Raw genomic sequence first — 26,387 nt, 5'->3', positions numbered from 1 at the left:
AACAGACATGACTTTTTCGTAACACGTTCCCACAAAATATTTATATATTTATCATTAATGAAACAATTGTTTCAACAATCTACCAAACAAAAATACATTCACAGATTTTAGATTTACTCTCTTTTTTATTTTGAAAATTTCAATTGATTTATATTTCATTCTCGTATATGTTTTAACTCATCGGTTGTACTGATAAGTGCTTCAAGTCATTTCTTCTCTTTCTACAATTACATGAAGAGGAATAGATATATGTATATAAAAGTTTGGAGTGGGGTAGTAAGATTCATGTTAGTATACAGAGGGTGGTAACAAACAAGTCACGATGACGATGCCAAGTGCTCCTGTAAATACTTATGGCTTGTTGAAAATAAGGCTTCTGTTTTTGACACCTAACATCAACACAAATATTGAATCACCCTTTGACTTTTTTTTTATTTTTATTTTTTCAAGTTATTTTCTTAATAGCTGATTAACCGATTTAGAAAAATTGTATTATATTTTTTTTTTATTTATTTTAAAGAAAAACAAAGGGAAAAAAATAAATAAAAAAAAATTGCAAAGATTAATCACTTTGGGTCTTGCATTAGACTTTCAAGATGCCTTGCGAAGCAGGTTCGATCGATCCACGTTCACTTGAAAGGAATTGGTAGCCTTCTTTTACTTTAATACCTTTATAGCATTCTCCCTTCATCTCATCTCTGATTGGCAAAGTAATAGAGGAAGAAATTCATCGTTCTCAATGTACAAGTAGATACAAAACTCTTGTCCCCGTAATCTTGTATACGCAGAAATTACCTGACTATACGCTCAATTTAACATTTACAATTAACTTGGTTTTTTTTTTTTCAAATTTAATTTATTTTCTTGTCGTTTTCATTTTTTTTTTTTTTTAAATAAAATTGTTTATAGTTTATATATTTTATATATTTATCATGATTGAATGTAAATTTCATCCTATAAATCGATAAAAATAAAATGAATAAAAATATATTTAAAAACTCATATATTTTCATGTTATTTTCAGGCTTAAATAATGACCACCCACAATGAAATTATCACCGTTATATATAGAGTGTGAATAACCACTCAACATAATAAAAAAAATTAAAAAATAGAAATTATAAAATAAAGAATATTAAAATAAAAAAATAAAATTATCATCATTTTAAATTATAATAATAGAATAAAAAAAAAATAAATAAAAATATAATTTAAATTAATTTAATAAATTATGATTGATTACAGGTGCATTGACTCAATCACAATTTCCAGTATTTACAATATATGCCCAAAAAAGTTGTCTTGCTGTAAAGCCATGTGAACGAGCCTGGTGCATCGACAGAGTACAAGGACATCGACTTCAGGGTCACACTAAAAGAAGTTTAAATGTGTCGTCACGTCAACACTGTCTTGAGCTCTGTCTTGGTGAACGAGACTTTTTATGCAGGTAAAGTTTATTTTTAACTTTCATAAGCTACTTGCTTGTACAACTTTTTTATATATATTTTTCCTCTCTCTCTCTCTGTTTTTTTTTTTTTTTACCTCGCATTTTCTCACAATGCACATTTCTCTTGTCACTTTTCATTATTAATTTTTTTTATATTTTATTCATCTTCACTTTTTTTTTCACCAAGTTCAAGTATAAAAAATTCTTATACAACTGTCATCGTATTAAATAGTTTTTTACATTAATTCAAGAATAAAAATCAAAACGTTAAAAATAAATATATCCAAGTTTTTAAATAAAAATTAAATGCCTTGATATTATTATTATCATTTTTTTTTTTTTTTTAATTATACTTTATCTTGATAAAAAAAGCCAGAGTATGGTGATAAAAGAGGTAGATAAATTGAATTAGTAATTTTGTAATCAAAGCTTGCAGACTGCTGACAATTCTCGAGCATTTCCGGGTAATTTAACACGAAAATTGAATCAAGGTATTTTTAAGCTAGGTAGAATGAGAGAATGATACGATGATGGAAAGAAAAAAAAAAAAACAAATATTATTTGGGTTCGAGAGAACTATGCTTAAAGTAATATTTGTCATCGATTGTATCAACATAAATTATTGAGATAAATGTAAAATAGACAAGATTAAAATTTAAAATAAAAAGCATATAATAAAAATATACAAAAGTATATATAATTTGTGAAATAAAATAAAAGATAAATAAAATATAAAATGAATGAAAGAATGTAGGTTGAGGAAGGTTAGTTGAAGAGAAGGTTGTTTAGCCAACCTGACTGGACCCTCTTCGATATTATATGCGGTTTTATATATGTTCAAATAAAGAAAGAGAATATGAAGTGGGAGGTTGGTTATTATGTAACAATGCGTGCATGCGAGCGTGAAGCTGTTGTTTAGTGTGTAACAGAAGAAGAACACACATATACAGACAAAATTTTATACAAATATACAAAACTACTGGAGAAGATCGCATTAACATTCTATGGGAACGGTATTTCTTCCGTGCAAGGTGGCCTGACAAGGCTATACCAACTGAACACGGTCTGACTCTCCTTCATGTTACACTTTATACAAATCCTTTTTTAAAACTTATTTGCCTTCTATCGTTTTTTCTTCATCATATAAATTTCTTTTGCTGAATTGTTTTCCTCTTTTTTTGCGGTTTTTTTTTAACTTTACTTTACTTAATTTTATTTTGTTCTCCAAGCGATATTATCGATTTAAACATTCAATAAATGACTTCTCACGGCAAAAAAAAAAATATATATTATATAACAAAATAATACCCAATAATGAGAAAGAAAGAAAAAAAAAAAGATTGAAATAATTTGAAAATTTGAAAAACAATAAATTAGAAAATTTTTTAAAATTATTCAGCCTGGAGGGCAGAAAAAAATTATACTCTGTAAAATGTACTTAGTGATCGTAAAATTTTATATATATATTGCAGGAAGTAATTGCCAATTCTAAAAAAAAAAGACACAAAAAAAATATTGTGAATAAAAATTTATAAAAAATGATATCTTTTAATTTTTAAAATTTATTTAAATAATAATTTTATCGTTTGAAGAATCACGTTGAATAACTTGTAGTTTGGGTATATAATCCTCAATTACAATAAATGTAATATAATATAATATAATCATGTGTATGTCTGTCTATATTTTATATTATAATAAATATAATATACAGGTATGTGTGTGTGTGTGTGTGTGTTGAATTATGTGAGATAAAATTCGATGCCAGTGAGTCGCACAACTATGGCGTTATAATGAGATCGCCGGTTTCTAATAAGAGTCAGGCCGCACAGATTTACCACGTACATCCATAACCAAACCAATATATATATATTTTGCATAGAAAAACATAAAAAAAAAAAAAAAAGAGAGAAAGAGAGAGAGGCCCCCCATGCGTGCTGTCGGTATAAAACCGCGCCCCATATTGAGTATATGTTATATATGCTGAGTTCCAGGTATCAACGAGTTATATATGCATCTATGTATATATGCAAAAATAAAAAATAATAATAATATATTTATATGCATGTAGCTATAAGGAAAAGTGGTGAGCACATGCAATGCCAAGAGATGCTTATAGTGTGTGGTGTTTGTACCCAGAAGGGTACATTGCCAAGGTGATACGTGGCTCGTACGTAAACTATAACCAATGAAAGCAAGTGAATAAGAAAATGAGCAAGAGGCCTGAGACCCAGGAAATGGGTGGAAAATATTTTTTTTATTTTTTATTTATTTTATTTATTTTTAAAATAAAAAATTCAAACTGAAAACACGAAGAAACAAGTTGCTGTTTCAATCACGCGATTTGTATATCAAAAGAAGACGTATTTTTCTCTTGTTGTTTTATTTTATTTTTATTTTAAACTGGAATTGGAATTTAAAACAGAAAAATAGTTTTTTTTTTTATACACTGAACTGTGTTATAAGTATTAGAAATAAATAAAATATATAGAAATATTTTAAAATGTCGGGTAGTTGGCCACAAAAGTAGGTTATCTTTATTTTATATTTTTTTTGTCTTTTACCCCAATTTCTAGTTTTCATATTTTCCAATTTTGTACAATCTCTGTACACATATACATTTTATACAAATACATATAATCATATATACTCTAGAAAAAGCCCTCTGGGCACTTACCATTAAGAGCACTGTCCGCGACAACGGTACATCCAATTATAAGTGCGAAATTCATTGTTCACCCACTCAAAAACTCATTCCAGTATACTCTCAACACTTCTTGAGCATATACAAAACTATATACGTATACATATAAATGTGTCTAACAGTATTATCCAGACCCAAAGGACTTGAAACCTTGCCAGTAAAAGCACACAACGTGGAGTTAGTCACTGTAAAAACGGCGCCAAAAATTCTACAATCGGTAAAATTTTATACCAAAGTGCACTCCTGTGTTATATAAATTATTATACATCTTTTTATCATCCACACTGATTATTATTATTATTATTATTATTATCATGGGTTTGGTGAATGTGTGTACGTGAGTATTATGCTTCAGAGATTTTTTTTTTTTTTTCACTCTTCTCGTAAAAGAAAAAAAATAAAAACAATGGGCTCATAAACCAAGTAATTGGACGAAAAAAAATCATAAAAAAATAAAAGCAACTGAACAGACGAATAAATATGAATGAAGAAATTCAGATTAAAATAATCTTAAAAATTTTAAATATTTTTTTATTTTTTAAAATAAATATCTATGATTTTTTTTTTTAAATTTAATTTTTGATTCAGTAGCACTGAAAATCGACTTGTGTATATAGTCACACGGGTTAATATCAGATTCTGTGATGAACGTACGTGACTTAACTTTGTTTTCAAGTATACTCGAAGAGTAGTATATAACTATTTGCATTATTTCCCCGTGGTCGTATACGATCGTATTACTAACACAAGAATAATAAAAAAAAAGATCAAGAAGAACGTGAATTGGAGAAAAAATAAATAAAAAAATAAATAAAAAAACAACAGGAATCAGAGAATTACATGTATATGTATATATAGTAAATATTGAAGTAAGAGCATCAAGAAAAGCAGTGCAAAAGTGCCAGAGCACAAGAACGACCATGGTTAAATTATCATGCTTCAGCGATATCGCAATACTAAGTTTCTAAGCTAACTGAAAATTCAAAGTATGTACTTGTATAGCTACTTTTGTACTTCTGTACATACAACTATCAAATAATACCTAACAAAATGGCAAATATTTTATTTATTCTTTCTTTTTTTCTTACTCTTTCGAGTAAAGTTATAATAAATTAAAAACAAAATCAAGAAAAATATTTATTAAAAAAAATTATGTAAATAAATGAAAAATAAAAAAACAAATGTTAAATATTTTTCTTCTAACTATTTTAAATGCATGTCAGTAGTATTTTACATCTCAGTAATAGTTTTAAATTATTTCCATTTCCAAGATATAAAAATAAATATAAAAATGAAAAAAAAAATTAAAAAGTTCATATATATCAAACGAAATGTAAATTTGAAGATTAAAAGAAACGTACGCAGTATAAATAAATATGATTTTGATGAATAGAAAAAAAAATCTTTTATATAAAAATAAATATATAAAAAAAAAAAAAAAGACGATGCTATTTAGATATTAATCATAAAATTGTTGTATGTTATATAATGTTAATATTGGAGTTGTGGATGGCTGAGGGCACTCACATGGTATATGCTCTATCTCCTATGATTCACGATAACGATTATGGTTAAACCACAAATGCATTCTTTTATTTCTCATCAACAACACAACGTGAGCACAACAATACGGAAATAATACTTATTTATTATACATACACATATTTTGTATTACATGTATATTTTCCATCAAATTTAATATTTTATTTTTTATTTGTTTTTTGATATATTTTAATGTTCTAAAATTTACATTTTTTCAATTTTAAATTACTGATTTTTTTTTTTTTTTTTGTGGTTAACCCGAATGAAAAGTTTTTGATTTTAATGTTAAAAAATAAAATAGAATGAAAAAAAAATAGTTTTGGCAAAAGACAAAACAATGAATACTAAGCGGTTTTTCACCGCAACATTAACGGCACCTTTGGGGTCTTTCATAAAATTCAAACGCGCAAGCGAATAACGGCTCTATGGGGCAATTAGCTTGCAGGAAACACACGAACGAATGAGTATGTAATGGAAGTCGCGAGATTGTAGCTCAACCCTCTCTCAGTACATCAAAACACACACCGTTACATGTTTTAAAGACTTTGTCTTTTCGACCTCTTAAAATATATTATATGCTGAATTTTATTCTTTATAGTTACTAATTATTTGCTATGTTAATAATATATATACAGCTTCAAGTTTTAAGTACATATATAAATATATAACATAAAACTTTTGTAAATTTCTATGAAACTTTAAAATATAAAAATAATTATTTTTAAAAGCTACAATATTTATTATCAAATTGATTTCAATTTAATACATTTAAACTCCATTAACTAAAATGAAAAAAAAAAACAAAAAAAAAATATCAAAAAACGTATAAAGCTTAAAATTGAATAATAATAATTTAAAATCTATATTGTTAATGGAGTTGTATTTTGTATGTATATTTAAAATATTCATTTATAGAATACGAGAAAAATAATCTATTAGTATTTTGTTTTATTTTTATGATTCACAAAGAATGGGAAATGAAAATTTCAATTATTATTATGTATTGGAATACTTTTCGACTTATGTTGAATAGCGTGAATATTTAAAAAAAAAATCCCGTTGAATTACGGTCAGTGCAGTATTGCATGTATCGTGAAACTTCTTGAAAAGAGGTCCGAACCTTTATATTTTCTGAAAATCTACTTCTCGTTACTTTTGCAAACAACCTCATCATGCATCCACCCTCTCCCGCCCCCAAGCAATTCCTCAAGCTTCTTTTAGCTTTTCAGTTTCTCATTTTACTGGTTGAAAACCAAAAAAAGCTTCAAAAATATTTTCAACATCTATATGCTGATTTTATATATTCGCGCGAAAGGATATATATATATTTTTTTCTTTCCTTCTTTTTGGTCTTACTATTTTACTGCTCTCTCAAATGCTTGATGCTTTTACAATCTTATAATAAAAACTTGCCTATTTTACGTTCAAAAACTCGGACCAAAATGGCTTACTTCAATATATCTCACCCTTTCACATCAGATTTTTAATGTAAAAAAAAAAAGATATAAAAATATCTGAATAAAATCTTTAAAATTCTTTGGAGGTTTTTTTTTTTTTCTAAATTAGAATAGTGAAAAAAAAAAGAATTAAAAAAATAAAATTCAGGTATTCATAGTTTTTTTTATAAAAAAAAAAATGAAAAATTTTTATAAGCATCAGAGAGCATGACTAGGTACAACTAGGTAATTGATCTCAACAGTTTTTTTTACTCGCTGACTCATGGCAAATAATCGACAAGTTTAAAACTTGGTGAAACAAGCATTTTGTTTTTTACCTCATATTTTTATAATAATATAAAGGTTGAAAATAAAAAAAATGTAGTAATAAGAAGAATAATAAATTATTAAAAAATGATGATAAAAATAAAATAGTAAATAAAAAGGCAAGATTTGTACCTTGATTACTGTTCTAATTTGCAGAAAGCTCACTCGGGGCAACACTAAAATGACTTGTTTTCCTCAAATACATTTCCGTGACGAATTAAATACCAACACCATCACTTACTGCTTGAGAAAACTAATAGGGTTGTATTTCTACTGCTTTCTCAAGTGCATTTAATACCCTCATTTGTACAAAGTAGCTTACCTGGAACAGAAAATAAATATAAAAAATTTAAAAAAATTAAAAAACATTACCAATTAGTAGAATTATAATAAAGCTTATATTTATTTTTATTTTAATCTTTATACATTTTTTTTTTTTTTTTTTCATTATTTTATATTTCTCTTTTTTTGTTTTTCCAATCTAATATTGTTTTATATACAATATATATATATTTTTTTTTTGTTTTTCATTGAAATCACTGTCGATCACGTGCCTATACTCTTCATTATTTTTGAACCTTCAATAGACAGCTCAGCTGACGCAGATGAAATTCATCGTTACAAATTTTTGCATATCATCAAAAACAAAATGAAAAAAAAAAAAACATTTAAATTCCACTTTATACATGAAAAGTGAGTGGTTTATAAGGGTGGAAAAATATAATGAAAAAATAAAAAATTATAAAAACAATGGGGGAGAGAGGGAGAGTCTCCCATGTATGGATAGATAAATATAAAGGGATGGCATGTAGGTCGATTCCAAGGGCACGTGTAACATCAATAAATTGCGTATTTTTTTATTTTAAAAATTTTATATTTTTTTTTGCTGATTTATGCGTAAATTTTTCAGTACTCGAGAATGCGCCAACCAATCCACTGGGAATTACTATATTTATATATATATTGATCCGACATTTCGTTTTGGCTGGTTGCGACGTAACCATTCCCACAAACACACGCCTGGGAGTGTAGTTGCCATTGGAAAAGTGGCTAGGGAATCCGACGCGTTTTTCATCTATTTTCCGATCGAATGGACTCGACCTCCCATTTTTACCTCCCTCTAACATACATATTTTTTTTTTACTCGCCTCCTACACTATCCTTCTTCTATCGGCGTATTTTTTCACCATCCTACAATTCAAATAGAAAAAAAAAAATAATCGTAATAATAATAATATATTTTCTCATCCTTCTTTTGCCTTGTTCAAAAAGAAAAAATATTTTTCTCTCAATTTTTTCGTTTATTTTTATTTTACCGCTTTGAAATGGAAAAATAGATTTTTTTTTTCTTTTTTTTTTTATCATTTTTTCTTCTATTATTGTTTTCATATTTTTTTATATGTTTTTTCGAGTTATTTATTTTTACAAATAAAATTAACACACAGTTGAAAAAAATAAAAAAATTAAAGTAACATAGGGGAGTTGTAATTGTTTGTGTGTGTGTTGAGATTCGTCAAGGATCAGTTAGTGTGGGCGTTAAACTGTAGAAATAGTGGACAATATAATATATCGTCACCTGGCCATTAAGCCAAACCATTAGATAGTCGACATGTCGAGATAACGAGCATTAGTTCAACACCAACATAACCCACATTAGATATATATACAGACACAAAAACAACACAACAAAATACATTCAACAAACAAACACAAATGATAATATCCATATTTCTTTTACAACTAATTCTGGGCTCAATGTTAATTACAACATATAAAAATAAAATTAAAAATTAATTGTAAAATAAAAAAAAAAAATGATAATATAAATTAAACTATTAATATTTTTCATTTGCTCATTATTTTTACAATTAATGAATCATCACCGGAATTAGTCATAAACATTTGCCTAACGGGATTTGGAAATATGCCATCTGCAATCACACGGTCCATGCATCATAAAAATATAAAAATTTTTAAAAAAAAAAGTTGGAAAAATTTCAAAATAATATTAAAAATTAATGTCAATTTTTTTTTATTTCCAAAAAAATCTCATTTTCAATAAAAATTTATTGTTAATAACAGTAAAAAAAAATAAATAAAAATACTAATAATTTAATGAAATATAAAATTTATAAGTATATATAAAATTTGGATCTCTAGTTTTCACGAATGTTACGAATTTTTAGATTCCAATGGTTATAGAAATGTTACCTGGGGATAAGCATACATAGGGGATTGCTTTTGGCCTCTTTCACCTTATTCCTTACAGACACTCGATATATATATATATTTCCACAAGCCCAGAATCGACCAGTTTGTGATCCTCAAGGGTAAAATATGTTCACCACATTTCAACCCCACGAGATTTTCATCCCCCATGACAGAGTAGGTTTTCTATATCTACCTTATTTTCTATATTTCTCTTTATCTTTACTACACAATTTTAAATCTTTTTCTCTCTTGCATTGCTCTATCTCTCACACACACATACACATAAATATTATACATATATAAATGTGTACGTGATTTTACCCTGAGGTTACATGAATGGTAACATTTTGCTCAAGTATTCTCCTTATTTGAATTAACTAAATTTTCGAAATTCCAATGTCGATTAAGTCAAATAATTGTGTGGCTCAATATAATCTGACAACAGAATGCAATACATTGAAAAAGAGATGAATATACATGGATATATATTTTTGTACGATACATATGCATGGTGAATGAAGCTAAAGCTATAGAACCATCAAAACTGCTGTATACGCAAGACCATAGTACCACAGAGTTACCACACACGTGTCAGGAAAATGTAAATTGATGCTCGTTCGACCAAAACCCCTGTCAGAAACCTGCCAGACACTCTACCTAAACATACCATATATACATATATATATATTTAGTTCTAAACGCAATTTCCAACAGCATAATTGCTTCAAAAGCTTTATAAAGTCCATCTCAATTTTACTCTGATATCACACAAATATTAATTAACTATATATATTCACCTCAAATTGAATACATATATATTTATCATGAAATGTTTATCTGCATTATTCGTTTTATATTGTCAAACTATATATCTATATTTAAATGGCATTTAATATAGTTTTGTTCAAGTGAGAAATAGTTTTAAATTTTGCAATATTATTCAACTAATTTAGTATGAGGTAATAAAAGAAGGTAGGCGAAGAAATATTTCAAAAAAATAAAAAAAAGTGTAAATTGTAGTAAAATTGAATAAAAAGAGGAGAGATGCTTGAAGCTTTCTCGTGTATAATAAGTAAAGTTTAAGCGTGGTCGACTTGCTGTCCTCGGCATACCAGTAATGTCGCCGTGTTTTTGCTGACAAACGTTAATTGCGTTCCGCTTGGGCACGCGAATTCGACGAATACGACGAGCGACGAGAGAAAATAGAAGATGAACAAAACGTTATATCCAAAACTCAACAGAAAATTTTGTGACGAAAAAATAAATAAAAAAACTATGAAATTTAATTAGCATCTACAAAATTCCATTTTTTTTTTTTCTTCAATTTTTTACATTCTATTTTCTCCTTACTCATTTTGCATCAATGGAATCTTAATAAATTCTTTTTTTTTTTTTGAATTTTTTAAAGAGTTTTTTCTTATTGTTATATATACGCGATTAATCTTTTATAAAGCTAGTTTTATTTATATTTATCGAAGAAAGATATAATCTGGCATTAACAAAGTGTTCGATAGTCTTGGTATCTGCGCTTGAAGATACTTTTTATACCACTAACGCATCTACTGGAATATATATACATATAACCTTCTCTTGCACCCAAGGTATTACACAAAGTGTGGTAGATTATACGGAAGCACAAGATATAGATACGACGACTTTATCAGTAATTTTCTTCGCGTGTGCTACTGTGTGCAATAAAAATATTACTTGAATGCATACATTACATTCTGCACTGATGGTTTTTTAATTTAATTTAATTTTCTATTTAATTTTTTTCATAAAAACGCACGTATAAATATTTTATTCAATTTATATTTTCATATATAAATTCTTGGTGAAACACACGTTGAAAGTTATTTATTATTTATTAGTTATATAAATAATTTACATTATGTACAGCAACATTAACAAAGTTACATTAGTATTTGTTTGTTATATATAAAGTTGCTTGGATGATGAAATTTAATATGAAAAGCAACTTGGCCGTCATCGTGATATAGTTTATGGCAGTTTGGACAGAGATGGAAATCATTGAAAGATGCGCAACAATTTTCACTGACATGGGAATATGCTGAGAATATATATGTGCATGAGGCTTAGAGAAATAGAGAAATAGAAAAAGGAGCAAGAGAGAGAGATGAAGATGAGTGCAAAGAGGGTAAATACGTATATTGCAATAAACCGAGACGTCTGCTTGAGCAGGAGCAAAATAAAAAAGATGAAAAAAAAAAGTAGACGAAGAGTAGAGAACTTGAGTTAGTATTGCTACAAGAACTGATAGAAATACGAGAATATATACTATATATAAAAATTCTCGGCAATAGTTGATGCTACTGCGGTACACGCCCGTACAGACGAATAATTTTAAATTCATCGTGATGCAACGGGGCGAACGACTTGTAATTCTTTCCCATCGCTTCATTCTACAACTCATCCTACAGTCGTACACGATTGCTACATAATGTTTTTTTCACTTTTTCTCTTTTCCCTTTTTTTTTTTATCCATATTTTTTTATTGTCTTGTTCTTATTTGTATTCTCGCAATTGTTTGAAAATAATATTATTAAATGAATAATTTGAAAAATGAATAAAAATACTTGATAAAAATAAAAATAATAATTTTAAATAAATTGTTATGATTAGTTATATAAATTTAATGGAAAAAAAAAAAAAACTGTAAATAGCATTAAATGTATAAATGACTATAACAGATAAACAAGTAAAAAAAAAAAAAAAAAGAAATGGTGTGCAAATTTTAGCAAAGTTAAGTTTACATTAAACATCTGCGTGAAAGGTTAAAATTTCCCTCGAGGTTTATACTCCAAGTTGGTCGAGTTTCTATTAGGTACCTTTTGTCGAGGGCCCAGAGTGCTAAAGATGAATAAAAATAAAAAAAAATTATAAAATGAGGTAAAACAAAATCTCCGTGAGCTTTTATAGTAGTAACCTCATTTGGACTTGTAGTAACAATAAAAAATTAACTTCAACTACTATATTCATTATTAACTTGGAGAATAAAAGTGGAATAAAAATAATGAAAAAAATATTCAATGCAAAAAGGAAAAAATAAAAATAAATAAAAAATCATCTGTCACTTGGAAGAAAAAGCTTAACACGCTAGACTGGCTTGAATCAAATTTATTACGAGCCAACAAAGTCAACCATGCACAAAACGTGTATCTGAGACCATAGAGGTAAAAGGTCCATGTTTTTAAATAAAAATAATAAAAAAATATGTGTGAAAAATCTCACCACAAAATTCAAAATGTTTTAATAATACATAATTGTCTTTTATACGTGTTTGATAAATGAAAAAAAAAAAAAAAATTTGTATTTCAATTTTGATTCGCATAAAATACATAAAAAAAAAGAAAAAAATATATATATACACTTTTGGGGGCATACGGGCAAATATAATCTGTTGGCAAGCATGAAATAAAAAAAAAAAAAAAATTTAAATGAAAAAGCACGCAAATAATCTGATAGAAAAAATATGCCATGTTTATTTTATTATCATTTATATGTATATATCCGGTGGATGATAATAATAATGACAACAGCGTACCGCAAACGGATTACCCGCATTTGAAAAGTCATGTATACAGATATATATCTATAGATGCGGTTAATCACTCGAGTTTAAAGTTTATTGCTAGTGTGCACGTATATTGGTCGTTGGTTTTACACCTATATATGTCACAGTATAACGCCGGCGGGCGGGCGGGCGTCGCAAAACTTCCGTGACGATAAATTAATGCCAACAAGATTGATCACACTTGTGTGCAAAGATGATGTATGCATGTCGCAAATTTCATGCAATTCAATATTGCCCAAGCATCAAAAAACAAATATATATATATACTAATAGAATTTTATTCAATTTAAATTTTCATTATTGGAAAATAATTAATTTTCTTTTTTTTATTTTCCTTTCAGATCAGCAAATTATGCAAATGCAACAAAGGAATGTGAACTTTCAGACATGGATCGTTTAACTGTTGCTGGATCAAGTGCATTTCAAACATCAAAAGGATTTGACTATTTGGAAAATCATTGTGTTGAAGAGCCAGTTAAATTGTGTGAATTTAAAAAATTGACTGGACGTATATTAAAAACTGTTGATTCAGTTTATCAGGAAATAGCAACATCTGAAGAATGCCGTGAATTATGTTTAAATTCACCATTCCGTTGTCATTCATATGATTATGGTGATACTGGCGATATGGTCTGCAGACTTAGTCATCATGCAAGAGCAACACTCTCCAACATTCAGGTAATAATTCTTTTCTTTTTATACTTTTAACTGCAGTATAAAAAAATATACCGTTTTTATTTTGTTTGTTCATTGTTATATTTAATAATTATTTTAATTTTATTTATTTAAAAATTTAGGAACCATATTTAGAAGTAGCTGATGCTGCAACATACGAACTTAGTTCATGCTACAATGTAACAATTGATTGTCGTGCTGGTGATATGGTTGCAAAAATTCAAACAAGTAAATTATTTAATGGTAAAGTATATGCAAAAGGTTCACCAAATTCATGTGTTAAAGATATTAAAGGTGCACTTGAATTTGAACTTAAAATGGCATATGATGATCTTGAATGTAATGTTAAACAACAAGGTCTTGGACGTTATTTAAATGATGTTGTTATACAACATCATGATACAATTGTAACAAGCTCAGATCTTGGTCTTGCTGTAACATGTCAATATGATTTAACAAATAAAACAGTATCAAATGAAGTTGATCTTGGTGTACAGGGTGATATAACACCAGCATTATCTGAAGAAGTTATTGTTGATTCACCAAATGTTGCTATGAAAATAACTGATCGTAATGGTAATGATGGTGTACCAACAGCTGAAGTTGGTGATCCACTTGCACTTAAATTTGAAATATTAGATCACAATAGTCCATATGAAATATTTGTACGTGAATTAGTGGCAATGGATGGTGTTGATTCAAGTGAAATTGTACTTATTGATTCACGTGGTTGTCCAACTGATCATATTATCATGGGACCACTTTATAAATCTGGCAATACTGGCAAAGTAAGTTGAATTAATTCTCTCAAATTTATATTGTTTATTTATTTATTAAAAAACTAAAATTTTAATTTAAAAAAAACTTGTAATTTCAGATTTTATTGTCTCATTTTGATGCATTTAAATTTCCAAGTTCTGAAGTTGTACAATTTCGTGCTTTGGTAACACCATGTATGCCAAGTTGTGAACCAGTACAATGTGATCAAGAAGAATCAACTGGTGAATTAAGATCAGTCATTAGTTTTGGTAAACGTCGTAGACGTCGTTCAACAACAACACAATCAGCACGTGACGATCTTTTACTTGTACAATCAATACAAATAACTGACAAATTTGGCTTTCAACGAAGTGATAAATTATATGACAATTCAAGTAATCATGAATCAATGTCACGTGATAATATTTATGGTGTTGATGCTGAAGACATTGTCAATTTAAATGCTCGTTATGGTGGAGTTTGTGTTAATATTACTGAAGCTATAATTGCTGCTACATTGTTCATTGTTGCACAAATTATTGTTATTGCTGCATGGACATTTACATGGCAACGACGCAAACAAATATTGAAACATCAAGAGGCACTTTCTGTGTCAGTATCACTGCCCGCTGCAATGCACGCTGGTATGCAAAATCGTGCTGACAGTCTTTGTAAACTTTACGATACCGGTTACTCGCGGCGATTTTAAACAAATACGTTAAAAAAAAAAAAAACAAAAAGGCTCATTTGCGATTATGCGTGCATTTCACATTTTTTTTTTTCTACTTTGTAAATTGCCTTTTTATTTTTTTTTTATCTTTTGAATTGGCTCAATGATTATCGTGATTGATGAGAGGAAGGACGTGGCTTGGCTGTTGCCTATATTCTCAGGCAATTGCCGAAATTATTCAAATAGTGAACTTGCATATGTATAGGACCCGTATGCACGCTCACTATCGACAGAATGAAATAAAAAAAAAAATTAAAAAGACAAAAAAAAAAAGAATGAAAGAAAAGAATAAAGCGAACACAATAGTGAAACCTCCAACGACTTTTCTATCGTTCTTTTTTTTTATTTTTTGTTTTTTTTTTTTTTTTTCTTTCTATACAGTGAGGTGGAAAATTCAGGTCGAACAGGATCATCACCGAAAGAAAAAAAAAAAATGTAACTTAGCTTCCAACGAACCGACCAACCTGTTTTTACACTAGCTTCCACTTAGTTATTAATTTGTTTTTTTTTTTATTTTTTTTTTTTTTAAATAGAAATTGTGTACGCGTTGTAATGCGATCACGATGACTTTTTCATTGTATTGTCAGGGCTCCACTGTCGATACCGCGCTGCGATACCGTAACTAATATGATCAAAAGAAGTCATGAGACTCACGTTAGAAAATTTAATTAATTAATTAATTTTTACTTTTTATGTATTTTTTTTTTTTTCTTTTCCTTTTTAATGTCTATCGTTAGTCTCTGATTTCAATGCTCTCTAATAAGACATTTTTTTTTTTTTTTTGTTTATAATTTTTTTATTTTTTAACACTTACTCTGAGAATAAAAGAAAAAAACGAGCAGATTACGTAAATATTATAGTTAATGATAAAATAATTGCAGCTTGGAGTAGAGTTGAAAATGAGAAAAGCAAGAAAAAAAAAAAAATAAAAAACAATATATTAAAAATAAAATAATAAAAAAAAAAAAAAATAGAAATAAGAAAAAGCTATGAGAAAGACAAAAAAAAAAAAAAAACATAAAATGCCAGTTTGATAATTAAAAAGTTGAATTGCCTGAGAGATGTGTAGGCCCTCGATAGCTTTTTTCATCAACGAGTGCAAGGTGTTCATTTTATTCGTCTTTAATTAACGTCATCGTTAAGGGTTTCAATGAAAAAAAAAATAAAAAAATAAAAAAAGCTTTTGAACAAGAAAAAATATGCTAAAATAGTGATGAATATATATGATGAAAGAGTAAATACATAACACAAAAATAAAACTCGAAAAAAAATAAATAAAAATATTATTCAGACAAGGATGAGACGAGTAAAAACGATGAAAATAATAAAAATAGAAAAAAAATGAAGAAATGAAAAAAATATAGCTCAAGAGTATATCTATTATACATTTATATATAATAAGTCTCAATGTGAACTGGGAAATCGTGCTTCCAAGAAGATTCACGCGCGATCGCGCGATAAACGTTTCCATACTTTTCCCACTTTTACTATCTTTTCAAGAAACGGCCCATTACCCGCACTCTAGTAGAAGAATAGCACGTCGAATACGGGGCTTAAAGCAAAAATAAAAAAAAAATATAAATAATAAAAGAAAGAAAAAAAATGAGATAAATCAAAAAAAAATAAAAAATAAAAAATAAACAAGCAATAACTTGTAAAGTCTATATATCCAACTGGTAAATCTACAAATTATACATTTAAATGAATATAGAGTTTTTAAAGTTTCAAATGAGTACAGTGTAGCGTATGATTCCTTGCAATGATCGACAAGTTAAACACCGCTCGTTCCACGTTAGCATCAATTTAATTGAGAAACTTGAAGATTAGAATACACTACTGAAGACAAACAAACCAATGGTTTCAGAGAAAGATAGAAAATAGATTGATAAAAGAGAAAAAGTAAGCGAGAGCAAGAGAGATAGCTTAAAAGACGAGGAAATTATACAATTACCCGAGTTCTCGCGTTTATAGTTTGTCTTCATGTTCGTGTATATTGACCTCATCCACAATGTGCAAACCAAGTGGTTCAAAGAGAGGGTAAAATAGATAAGAGCAACGTCAGTATAGTGAAATGCTTGTTCGGACAGTTCAAGGGTTTTACTTTTGCGCATGTTCATGATGCAATCGATCGAGTCAGTGTGCATAATGTGAATTTTTTACATTTTATTCTATTTTATTTTTTTTTTGCTTTTCTTTCCTTTTTATTTTTTTTTCCATTCAACTCTTTTCCAATCAACTTAAGTAACGTAAGGATAAATTTAATGTGCGTGTGTATATAGACACACATGCAGACATACAAATACAAACACAAAAGTCTGCTTCGTGGTGCTAGGGTTTGAGATTTTTTCTTATATTTTTTTTTTTGTTTTATTTCGATGAGATATAGATAAAAACGCAATTACTTTTCAATTGATAAGAAGATGAGAAAACAAAAAAAAAATAATGAAAGATAGTGACAGTGGAATCCTGTCAATTATCATACACACACAAACCTAGCTGAGAATATTTTTTAAGACTTTAAATATATTTATATTATATATAGTTTTATATATTAACTAAAATGTACTTTTCATCGAGTTAATTGAACTGCCGCTTTGACGCGTTCTGCACGCTTGTTGAAACAAAACGCCTTGAGGCTGTGGTACAACATAACTCAATGGAGACTGCAATTATACTCATTAGACTAACTATAGAACGTACATGCATTATAAAAAAATATATGCAATATTATTTTAAACAAGGATTATGCATTTATATACATAATAAAAATATGATAAATTTTGTTTGTTAAAAAACAATTATTTATTTTGAACTTAAAGTTATGAAAAAAAATAATTGTTTTTCACTGTTGAAAATATAACAAGATTATATTATTGATGATGATATAATATTGGACTCGAGGATGACCGAGCTTATTGCATTTGTACGCGCTTGTCCTCGAGTCTGAGGTGCAACAATTTCAATGCATGTTAACACGACTAGCTTGAGTTAATTCTGTACCCTGACAAGTACACCTTATTTTCATTTATTTATATCAATCAAACCGACATCAAATTCACATTCTTTAACTTGATTAATATTTATTTATTTTTATATATCTCATTAAAAATATTTCATTTCAAAAAGCAAACCCGTTCTTATTTGAATGGAGCATATATATTTTTTTATCAATTTAAATACCCCACTGATTAGTTGCCATGTCCTATTCAAAAATTCTGACAGTATGTGTACAGTCACGTACAGAACTAACTCGACCGTCGTATTTTCATCTCGTCGCACCAGATAACAAAAATAAATGACATATTCCTTTTTTACTTTCTTTAAATATTTATTATACTATTTTTTATTTTCAAAAATTATTCAAAAGATAATTACTATCGTCATTTTGTGAATTAAAATTCAGTCTAATGTTTTGTATTTTGTCATTTCTATCCGCAATTCTTCCATTATATCCTTCCTTCCTGTCCACCATCGCTTCTCTAATCTTTTTTTTTATTTTCTTTATTTTTTTTGTATGTCTTTATTACTAGTTTCATTATTTTTTATTTCATAATAAAATAAATAAATAAAACATTGTGTTAAAATTCAAAGACACACCATACAAACAATCAAGAATAATTTTAATAATAATGATAATAATTATAATTAAATAATGAGAAATAAATAAAAAATTTTCTTACGAACAAATCAGCAATATTGTTTTGATTTTTTATATTTTATTTTACTTTAATAATCCTATAATAATAAAACGTTTTATATATATTTTTTATTTGTTGTTCTTATTTGTTTTTTTTTTTTTTTTTTTATGTCTCTTTTGTAGATGAGTTTGCAATTTTCGCAGACGAACAATCTCAACGTTGGTTGGTAACCTAATAGACATTCTACATTGAAGTGTTGCAGTGAAATAAACTCATTTCGTTAAAAAATAAATTTTTATTCTTCATTTTTTTAAATAAAGAATAAAAAAAAAAAACCTGCTCTCAATTTCTACCTAGTTGTTTTTTATATATTTTTTTTTTTTATTATTACTATCCTCACAATTGAGGCTGCAGCTGCTTCACTTAAATTTTCTTTTGTTTTACAACGTGACGAAGCATAATGGGATTTTCAACGATAGATTGACTATGGTGAGTATACTGGTGTGGTAATAAGAGGGATGAGAATCTTCTGGCATCGGCAAAGAGGTAGAGACTTGTTAGTTACTGCCCTCTGAGGTAATTAACCCAAAACTTTAAATTATTAAAGTCCCTCGTTAGTTACCATATCACGTAGAGCTCCAGGGCTTTACTTGAATATATACTTTTATACATACGGCTTTAAATTCAATCGTATCGTGAATAAATTTTTTTTTTTTTGAATATAAATAAAATATTATCAATGTTTCCTTTTTATGTGTCCAGTAATAAAATTAATTATTTAAAAAATGTATTTTTTATAAGATGCACGTATGTTGCTCAAACGTACTGATACATGAATATAATATATGCAAAAATAATTACATATATATGTTATTTATTTATTTAAAAATACTCTAAATTTATTTTTGATAAAAATTCAGATTCAATTACTATAGAATTTTCAAATTTAAATGCAGATTTAATTAAAAGATCTTACAACTCTCTTGCATTATTACCTCAATGATAAAAAAAAAAAATTACGCAATAAAAATCATTTTAAACCACTCAACAAATGCGACGAAGCCAAAAGGCTTTATGAACAAATTACAATAGCTGTGTATTTCGCAATTAGAATTTATTTCTATGGTCGAAAAAAAATTCAAAAAAGTAAATCAAAAAAATAATAAAGTTGATCTATAATATTATTTTATTATCAAATTCTAAAGAAATTAATAAAATGTTTATGACATCGTTTCTCGTCGTCTTTGAACCGACTATAAACTTATGTATATATATATTAGTAATAAAATTTTAATCATATTCAGTAACTCGACTTATAAATTACCAAAATTTTTGAATAAGGCTCCATTGAATTAAATACGGTCAACGGTTAATGAACTCATCAAATCCAACAGTTTATTAGTTCAAAACTTTAATGTATTTAACTGCAATTAATTCCATTTTATCAAATAAAACCAAACAAATAAAAAAAAAAAAATGAAAACTAAACAATTTATTCAACAGTTGAAAAATTTAATAATTTTAAAATTCATTAAAACATTTAACTATCAATTAAAAAAAAAATTCAATTCATATTATTATTATTATTATTTAATTTAAAGAGAAAAGTATAATTCAATTAATTAAATTTCTTATTGAATAAAAGTTCTATTTAATTTAAAAGAAAAAAACTGAACAAAATTAAGCAACGAGTTAAAAATTTAAATATTGTATCAATGAAGTTATCAACTAGCAAACCAACATGGATTGTTGAAAGAATTAAAAAAAGAATGAATAAAACAAAAGATCAAAAATTTTTAATTAAAAAAATATATATATGATAAATATATTAATGATTGAACTGATAACAAGCTCGACAACTCTAACAGGGTATTCAAATTAACTTGCATAACTTTTGGCAAAAGGGAGAGAAGAATGACATAGGACAAGAGAAATAGATATAAACATATAATCGCATCAGTGATGAGAGAGCAGGAAAAAGGGACAACATCAAGAGATGGAAAATTGAAGTAAAACAATGCGTATCTGGTGCACTGGTTAACCGAGGGGTATGGTATGAGTTGGATGATACAGAATAGCGCGAGAAAACCAGTAAAAACATGCATATATTTCCATATAACAGTGGTTTATATATTAAAACCGTCACTGGCAGCGTGTGGTTACATTTGAATGTGTTGTTCTCGCGCCAACTTTAATGTAATATTACAACGGCTATATATATCTACAATAACACACTAATTCTATTCTGGTTTGTTTGTTTGTTTGTTTTTTTAAAGAATAATAAAAAACATAACAAATCAAGTTTTTAAAGTTAAAAAAAAAATTCAAAAAAAAAAAGTATTATAATTGTAGATTTTTTAGTAGATTTTAAACGGGGAAATAAATGTAAACACAAATCTTTGTCAGTCTTAACAAATGTTACGAATTAAAGTATAGTGTCGAAAAAAAGTTTAAAAAATTCTATCGTACCCTAGAGATTAAAATGCCCAGGGCGGACACTGTATCGAGTACCTGTCGAGTAAGAATTTTCTCCGGAGAATTGCCAAAAATAAAAAAAAATAAATATAAAATAAATTTAAGCATTGCCAAATTTTCTCTGCCAATACTCACTTGGGAATAATTTATTCCATTCTTATACGATAAATAATTGTGTTTCAATACTTCAATTTAATTTTCATGATTGTTTTTTTTTTTTGATCGAATAAATTATTATCGTCTAAGCTACTATTAATATCAAATGAAATAAAGATAAAATTAAAACTCACCCTTAATCGTCCATCGTTGACAGACCACACTCTGCTTGCAAAATCATTTGATGAACCAAGAATGAGATTACCAGTTGTATCAAAATCAACCGACATAACACTGGCATTTGATCCAACGAGATTTCCTTTACTCTCGTAACTTCCTATAATTTAATTAATTAGTTAGAACATATACATTATATTGTTGTACATATACATATATATTATTATTATAAAAACCTTTTGATATATCCCAAAGTTTAACTTTTCTATCAGCTCCACCAGTTGCTAAAATACGATTATCAGGTGACCACTTGACAGCACTTATTTCACCATCATGGCCACTCTATAATAATAATATTAATTCATTAGATAATTAAATAATAAATATAACACTTGATTAATTTAAGTAAACAACTTACAAATTTAAGATAAATATTGGCAGGAACAGAAGCGCATAAACCAACTAAACCTTCTTGTAGACTTGCTCGATCAGGACTAATAGCCCGAGTATCTTTTGCAGCATCTTCTAAATCTTTTTGAACTTTAGCCTGTCTTTTTCTATAAAGCATTTGTTAATTCAATAATAATATTAATATAAACAAGATAATGATGATATGATTATTTTAGTTATTTAATAATAATAATAATGAAAAACGAACGTCACAGTCCTATGGAAGACCCTACTCCGAGCGATATTATATGCGTATTATAATGTAAATAATGCAGTTAACTTCATTCAAGTTTAGTCGATGGATAAATGCAGTTTTTTTTTTTGTTTTTTAATAATAAAATTAATTTTTTTTGTTATTCAAATGTGCATATACAGGCAGATTCTTAATTTAATTTTTCATAACAGCTTAGTTAAATGCCAATACGCGCCTAATTTTTTTTTTTTTTTATAAAACTTACCCAAATTTTGATATTTTATGCATCAAAAAGGCTGTTGGACTGGTAAAACCCTCACTGAAATGAAAATGTCGAGTTTTGTGTAATTTTCTATTTCGCGAGTTGGATTTTTTTTTCGACGATAATATTCTATGAATTATTAATTAATTAATAATCAGTAGAGTCTTCCATATTTTGTAACGTTTATTGTCATTCCGTTTAATTGGATTCACACAACGTACAAAACACCACTGTATACTTACTTTAAAAAATTATCATTTTCCTCATTCATTTTCTCAGCATCTTTAGCTTTTAATTTAATCAAACGTTCAACAAGTTGTCGATTTTCTTCCTAATCAAAAAAATTAAATAAATTTTATTAATTATTTTTTATTAAATAGTTTATAATGATTTTAAAATGTAAATTATTACTTGAGCTTTACGAAGTTTTTCTTCAAGTGAAGCAAATGCAAGCTGCAATGCTTGATATTCATCTCTTAAAATTTGATTAACACCTTCAAGGTCACGTTTTTCACTAATACAAAATGTCAATTCTGTTCGTAAATTTGCATTAAACTCTAAACTTTCTGCTAAACTGTAAATATAAAATTTAAATAATGATAAATATAATTGTTATAATTGAAATAATGAGCTTAATAAATAAATAATATTTACCTTGACTCTTTATTTTGAAGGTCTCTCATTAATTCTTGCATTTTATTATTTAAATCAACAATTTGTTGTGTATTTTCACCTCTTCTTTTGTGTAGAGTCATGAGTTCTTCAGATTGAGCAAAAAGACGTGCCTCCAGGGCTGCATTAGCTCCAGATGATCCAAAATTTCCACCAACTTCACATCTTAATTTCTCATTAGCAACTGTCAATTGCAAATTTTCACCCCTCAGGGTATTTGCATTTTCAAACAAACGATTATCTGAAAAAATAAAATTTCAAAAATTAAATCTTTCAGCTTATTATTTTTTATTGATCTAATTTTTTTTTTTACTCACGTAAACATATTAAATCATAAAAGCAATATGTTTGTGATCGATTTCTATTTCGAAGTTGAGAAATAATATTTTTTCTCCAGCTTCTTAAACCACCTGAATTATAGGTTATGCTTGTTGATTCATCACCCGCCATTCTAGCACATTAATTAATTAATTTTATAAATATTAATTTATTATTGTCAAAGGCACACACAATTTATAAATCGTGATCAAATGACAACCTTCAAATATTTATCAAGCTACACTATTTGTGACTACTTATTATTACTTATTATTATTTTGAGTTGAAAAAAAAAAAAATAAAAACACACACAATACAATGTCAACACATTTTTATCCCGCACGTCAAAAATGTATGTTAACAATTGTTTAATTAATTTTTATTATAAAATACACTATTTATCATCATTCAACGGTCCAATGTTACAAAAAAAAACTAAAAAAAATAATAAAAACAAAATGTAAATACTAGATTAGGTATCATCATAATGATGTATACACCTCCATGTTTTGGATCTGTTTGATCTCAACAAAAAGTACATTTATTATTCAATAGGTAGCACCACTTATCAGCCAATTGACGGTCATTCATGAGGTAAGGTTATATTGGTAAAAATAAAAAATATATATAAAAAAAAACCAACACCTGTAAGCCAAGGTTCCATTGCCAATTGACATCACAAACGCGTGTGTGTTGTATTAAAATTTATACTATTAAATTCAATTAACAAACAAAAAAAATATATATATCAAGTGATCATTAAGTATCTCCATAAAAGTACACAGTCTGAAAAATAATATCGACAAATAATAAAAAATAAAATACTACGTTAGTCACACAGTTTCTGTCCTTAATCAAAGATTTTTATTTTTTATCATCAAAATTTGCTCCAATTTATTATAATAATAATATAATAGAAATAACAATAGAATAATTGAAAATTGTTTATGGGTGCATCACAATCTGGACGATTGAAGGACAAGATGAATAGGTAATTTATTATTAAATGTAAATTAAATTATTTAATGATGAAATTTATATTTCAAAGTCATATGAAAATAAACATAACCTTGATAAAAATTAATAAATAATATATATTTTTTTTGTTATATTTTAGTGATAATAATATGGCAAATGATAATTCAAATAATGAGGGGACAAGTAGTAGTAGACCATTGTCAATTCAAGCACCAACAACAAATAATATTCAACGAGTAGATAATCAGCCAAGACAGCCTAGAAACCTTCAAGGTTTACTAAGATTTACTATGGATGCAGCCAAGGATGAGAATACATCTGTTCCAACAACCGTTGCACCACTTGATGAAGAAGTATGAAAATTTAATATTTATTATTTTATTTAAATATTAAATTGTAAATTAATTTTTAATTGTTTCTTTTTTTTTTTGTATTAGCGAAAAAAATTTCTCAATGATGCCTTGAATTCATTGACAGTAAATCCAATAGAAGTACTTCAAAAATCAGTTAAAATATTGTCAAATGTAATGGACTTGAAAGCTGAAGATGATCCAAAAGATTTTGAGGGTGCTTTGGAAATTATTGTTAATTATGTTGATTCAATGGATATGGCAAATGATTTTTACAAAATTGGAGGTTTTGCAATATTTGGACCATGTCTAAATTCACCACACAGTACAATTAGATGGAAAGCTGCTGATATTATTGCTGAAGTAACACAAAATAATCCATATTGCCAGGAAAAAATTTTAGAAATGGGACTAATGCCAATTTTATTGGGTATGGTTGATACTGATCCATCTGAACAAGCAAGAATAAAAGCACTTTATGCTGTATCATGTACGTGATTATTTTTTTTTTTAATTTTTAAAATGACATTTTTATGACTATTTGAATTTAATAATTTCTAATTATTATTTTTTCTTGTTTTTAAATTTAATTAGGCATTGTCAGGGGTAATTCATTGGCTTTAAAGTATATGGACATTAATGATGGATATAAAATTCTCATGAAAGCTATACAAAGTCCAGTTGAAAAATTACAAATTAAATCAGCATTTTTATTATCAGCACTTTGTAGTAGAGAAAATTCACATCCAATACGTACAAAATTAATAAAAATGGGACTTATTGAACAAGCTGCTGGATTATTGTCAATGGAATCAGTTTTACCAGACACGAGGGATCGATTATTGAGTCTCCTAAATAGTCTCACGGCAAACAACAATCTACCAGCTTTGAGAGAATGTAGGCGAGCTGAATTATGTCTTAAAATGACCTTGGAACGACACTTGAAAGACCTAAAAGATGAAGAAGCTGTTGATGAAGCTCAATTGTGTTCTGAGTTACTTGATAAAATATTTGCTGATCAATTAAAAAATTAAAAAAAAAAACAATAAAATATTGTCAATAGAATATTAAAAAATTGTATTTTAATTATATAATTTATTTAACTTGGCCGACAATAACTTTAATGTAAACTTAATTAAACTTTTTTGATTTATTAAATATTCATTTAAAAAATCATAATTGAAAAAAAAAAGCAATTTGTTAGACTGTTTTTTTTTTTTTTTCGTTATCTACTTTGAATTTATTAAACTTATTTTTAATTGAAATATATTTTAATCTTTAATAATGTAATTATAGCTATCATGAATTTAACTATGTATTTTTTTGAAAGTAAAAAAATTATTTTACATTGA

At 27.2% G+C, this 26,387-nt stretch overlaps 3 protein-coding genes across 8 annotated transcripts in view; 2 read left to right on the top strand and 1 right to left on the bottom strand.

The window, feature by feature from the left end:
* The window catches only part of LOC122858989, a 95,787-nt gene extending 77,860 nt beyond the window's left edge, over window positions 1-17,927 (top strand). For both annotated transcript variants that reach the window (XM_044162279.1, XM_044162281.1), the window contains 4 exons: window positions 1,246-1,447; window positions 13,604-13,940; window positions 14,060-14,725; window positions 14,815-17,927. In XM_044162279.1, the coding sequence (XP_044018214.1) occupies window positions 1,246-1,447; window positions 13,604-13,940; window positions 14,060-14,725; window positions 14,815-15,405 (1,796 nt within the window). In that variant the 3' untranslated portion in view covers window positions 15,406-17,927. The remainder of the gene's footprint in view (window positions 1-1,245; window positions 1,448-13,603; window positions 13,941-14,059; window positions 14,726-14,814) is intronic.
* Window positions 1-24,235, bottom strand: part of LOC122858990 (autophagy-related protein 16-1) — a 136,630-nt gene extending 112,395 nt beyond the window's left edge. Inside the window, exons 1-9 of one of the 4 annotated variants that reach the window (XM_044162283.1) lie at window positions 23,928-24,234; window positions 23,707-23,840; window positions 23,372-23,630; window positions 23,129-23,291; window positions 22,960-23,048; window positions 22,721-22,774; window positions 22,231-22,369; window positions 22,049-22,154; window positions 21,830-21,972 (exon numbers count right to left, since the gene is read on the bottom strand). In XM_044162283.1, the coding sequence (XP_044018218.1) occupies window positions 21,830-21,972; window positions 22,049-22,154; window positions 22,231-22,369; window positions 22,721-22,774; window positions 22,960-23,048; window positions 23,129-23,291; window positions 23,372-23,630; window positions 23,707-23,839 (1,086 nt within the window). In that variant the 5' untranslated portion in view covers window position 23,840; window positions 23,928-24,234. Of the gene's footprint in view, window positions 1-21,829; window positions 21,973-22,048; window positions 22,155-22,230; window positions 22,370-22,720; window positions 22,775-22,959; window positions 23,049-23,128; window positions 23,292-23,371; window positions 23,631-23,706 lie in introns of all 4 variants that reach the window. The other 3 variants (XM_044162284.1, XM_044162282.1, XM_044162285.1) reach the window with 3 other exon arrangements.
* Window positions 24,236-24,353: 118 nt separating this feature from the next.
* Window positions 24,354-26,387, top strand: LOC122858988 (hsp70-binding protein 1-like). 2 transcript variants are annotated; one of them, XM_044162277.1, is made up of 5 exons: window positions 24,354-24,535; window positions 24,637-24,698; window positions 24,825-25,038; window positions 25,123-25,525; window positions 25,630-26,387. In XM_044162277.1, exons 2-5 carry the CDS (start codon window positions 24,655-24,657, stop codon window positions 26,067-26,069), a joined length of 1,101 nt encoding a protein of 366 aa, XP_044018212.1. In that variant the 5' UTR covers window positions 24,354-24,535; window positions 24,637-24,654; the 3' UTR covers window positions 26,070-26,387. The 2 variants fall into 2 exon arrangements, with proteins under 2 accessions (XP_044018212.1, XP_044018213.1); XM_044162278.1 differs by having other exon boundaries at window positions 24,375-24,393; window positions 25,630-26,150.

This window comes from Aphidius gifuensis, linkage group LG6 (assembly GCF_014905175.1).
Source record: "Aphidius gifuensis isolate YNYX2018 linkage group LG6, ASM1490517v1, whole genome shotgun sequence".
Lineage (NCBI taxonomy): Eukaryota > Metazoa > Arthropoda > Insecta > Hymenoptera > Braconidae > Aphidius > Aphidius gifuensis.
Note: the sequence above shows the minus strand (reverse complement) of the source record. Positions and strands in the feature narration are given on the sequence as shown.

Coding starts and splice junctions, on each gene's coding strand:
- LOC122858988 (XM_044162277.1), top strand. CDS start 24,655: ATGGGTGCATCACAATCTGGACGATTGAAGGACAAGATGAATAG. Junction 24,699..24,824: donor TTGAAGGACAAGATGAATAG/GTAATTTATTAT, acceptor GTTATATTTTAG/TGATAATAATATGGCAAATG. Junction 25,039..25,122: donor TTGCACCACTTGATGAAGAA/GTATGAAAATTT, acceptor TTTTTGTATTAG/CGAAAAAAATTTCTCAATGA.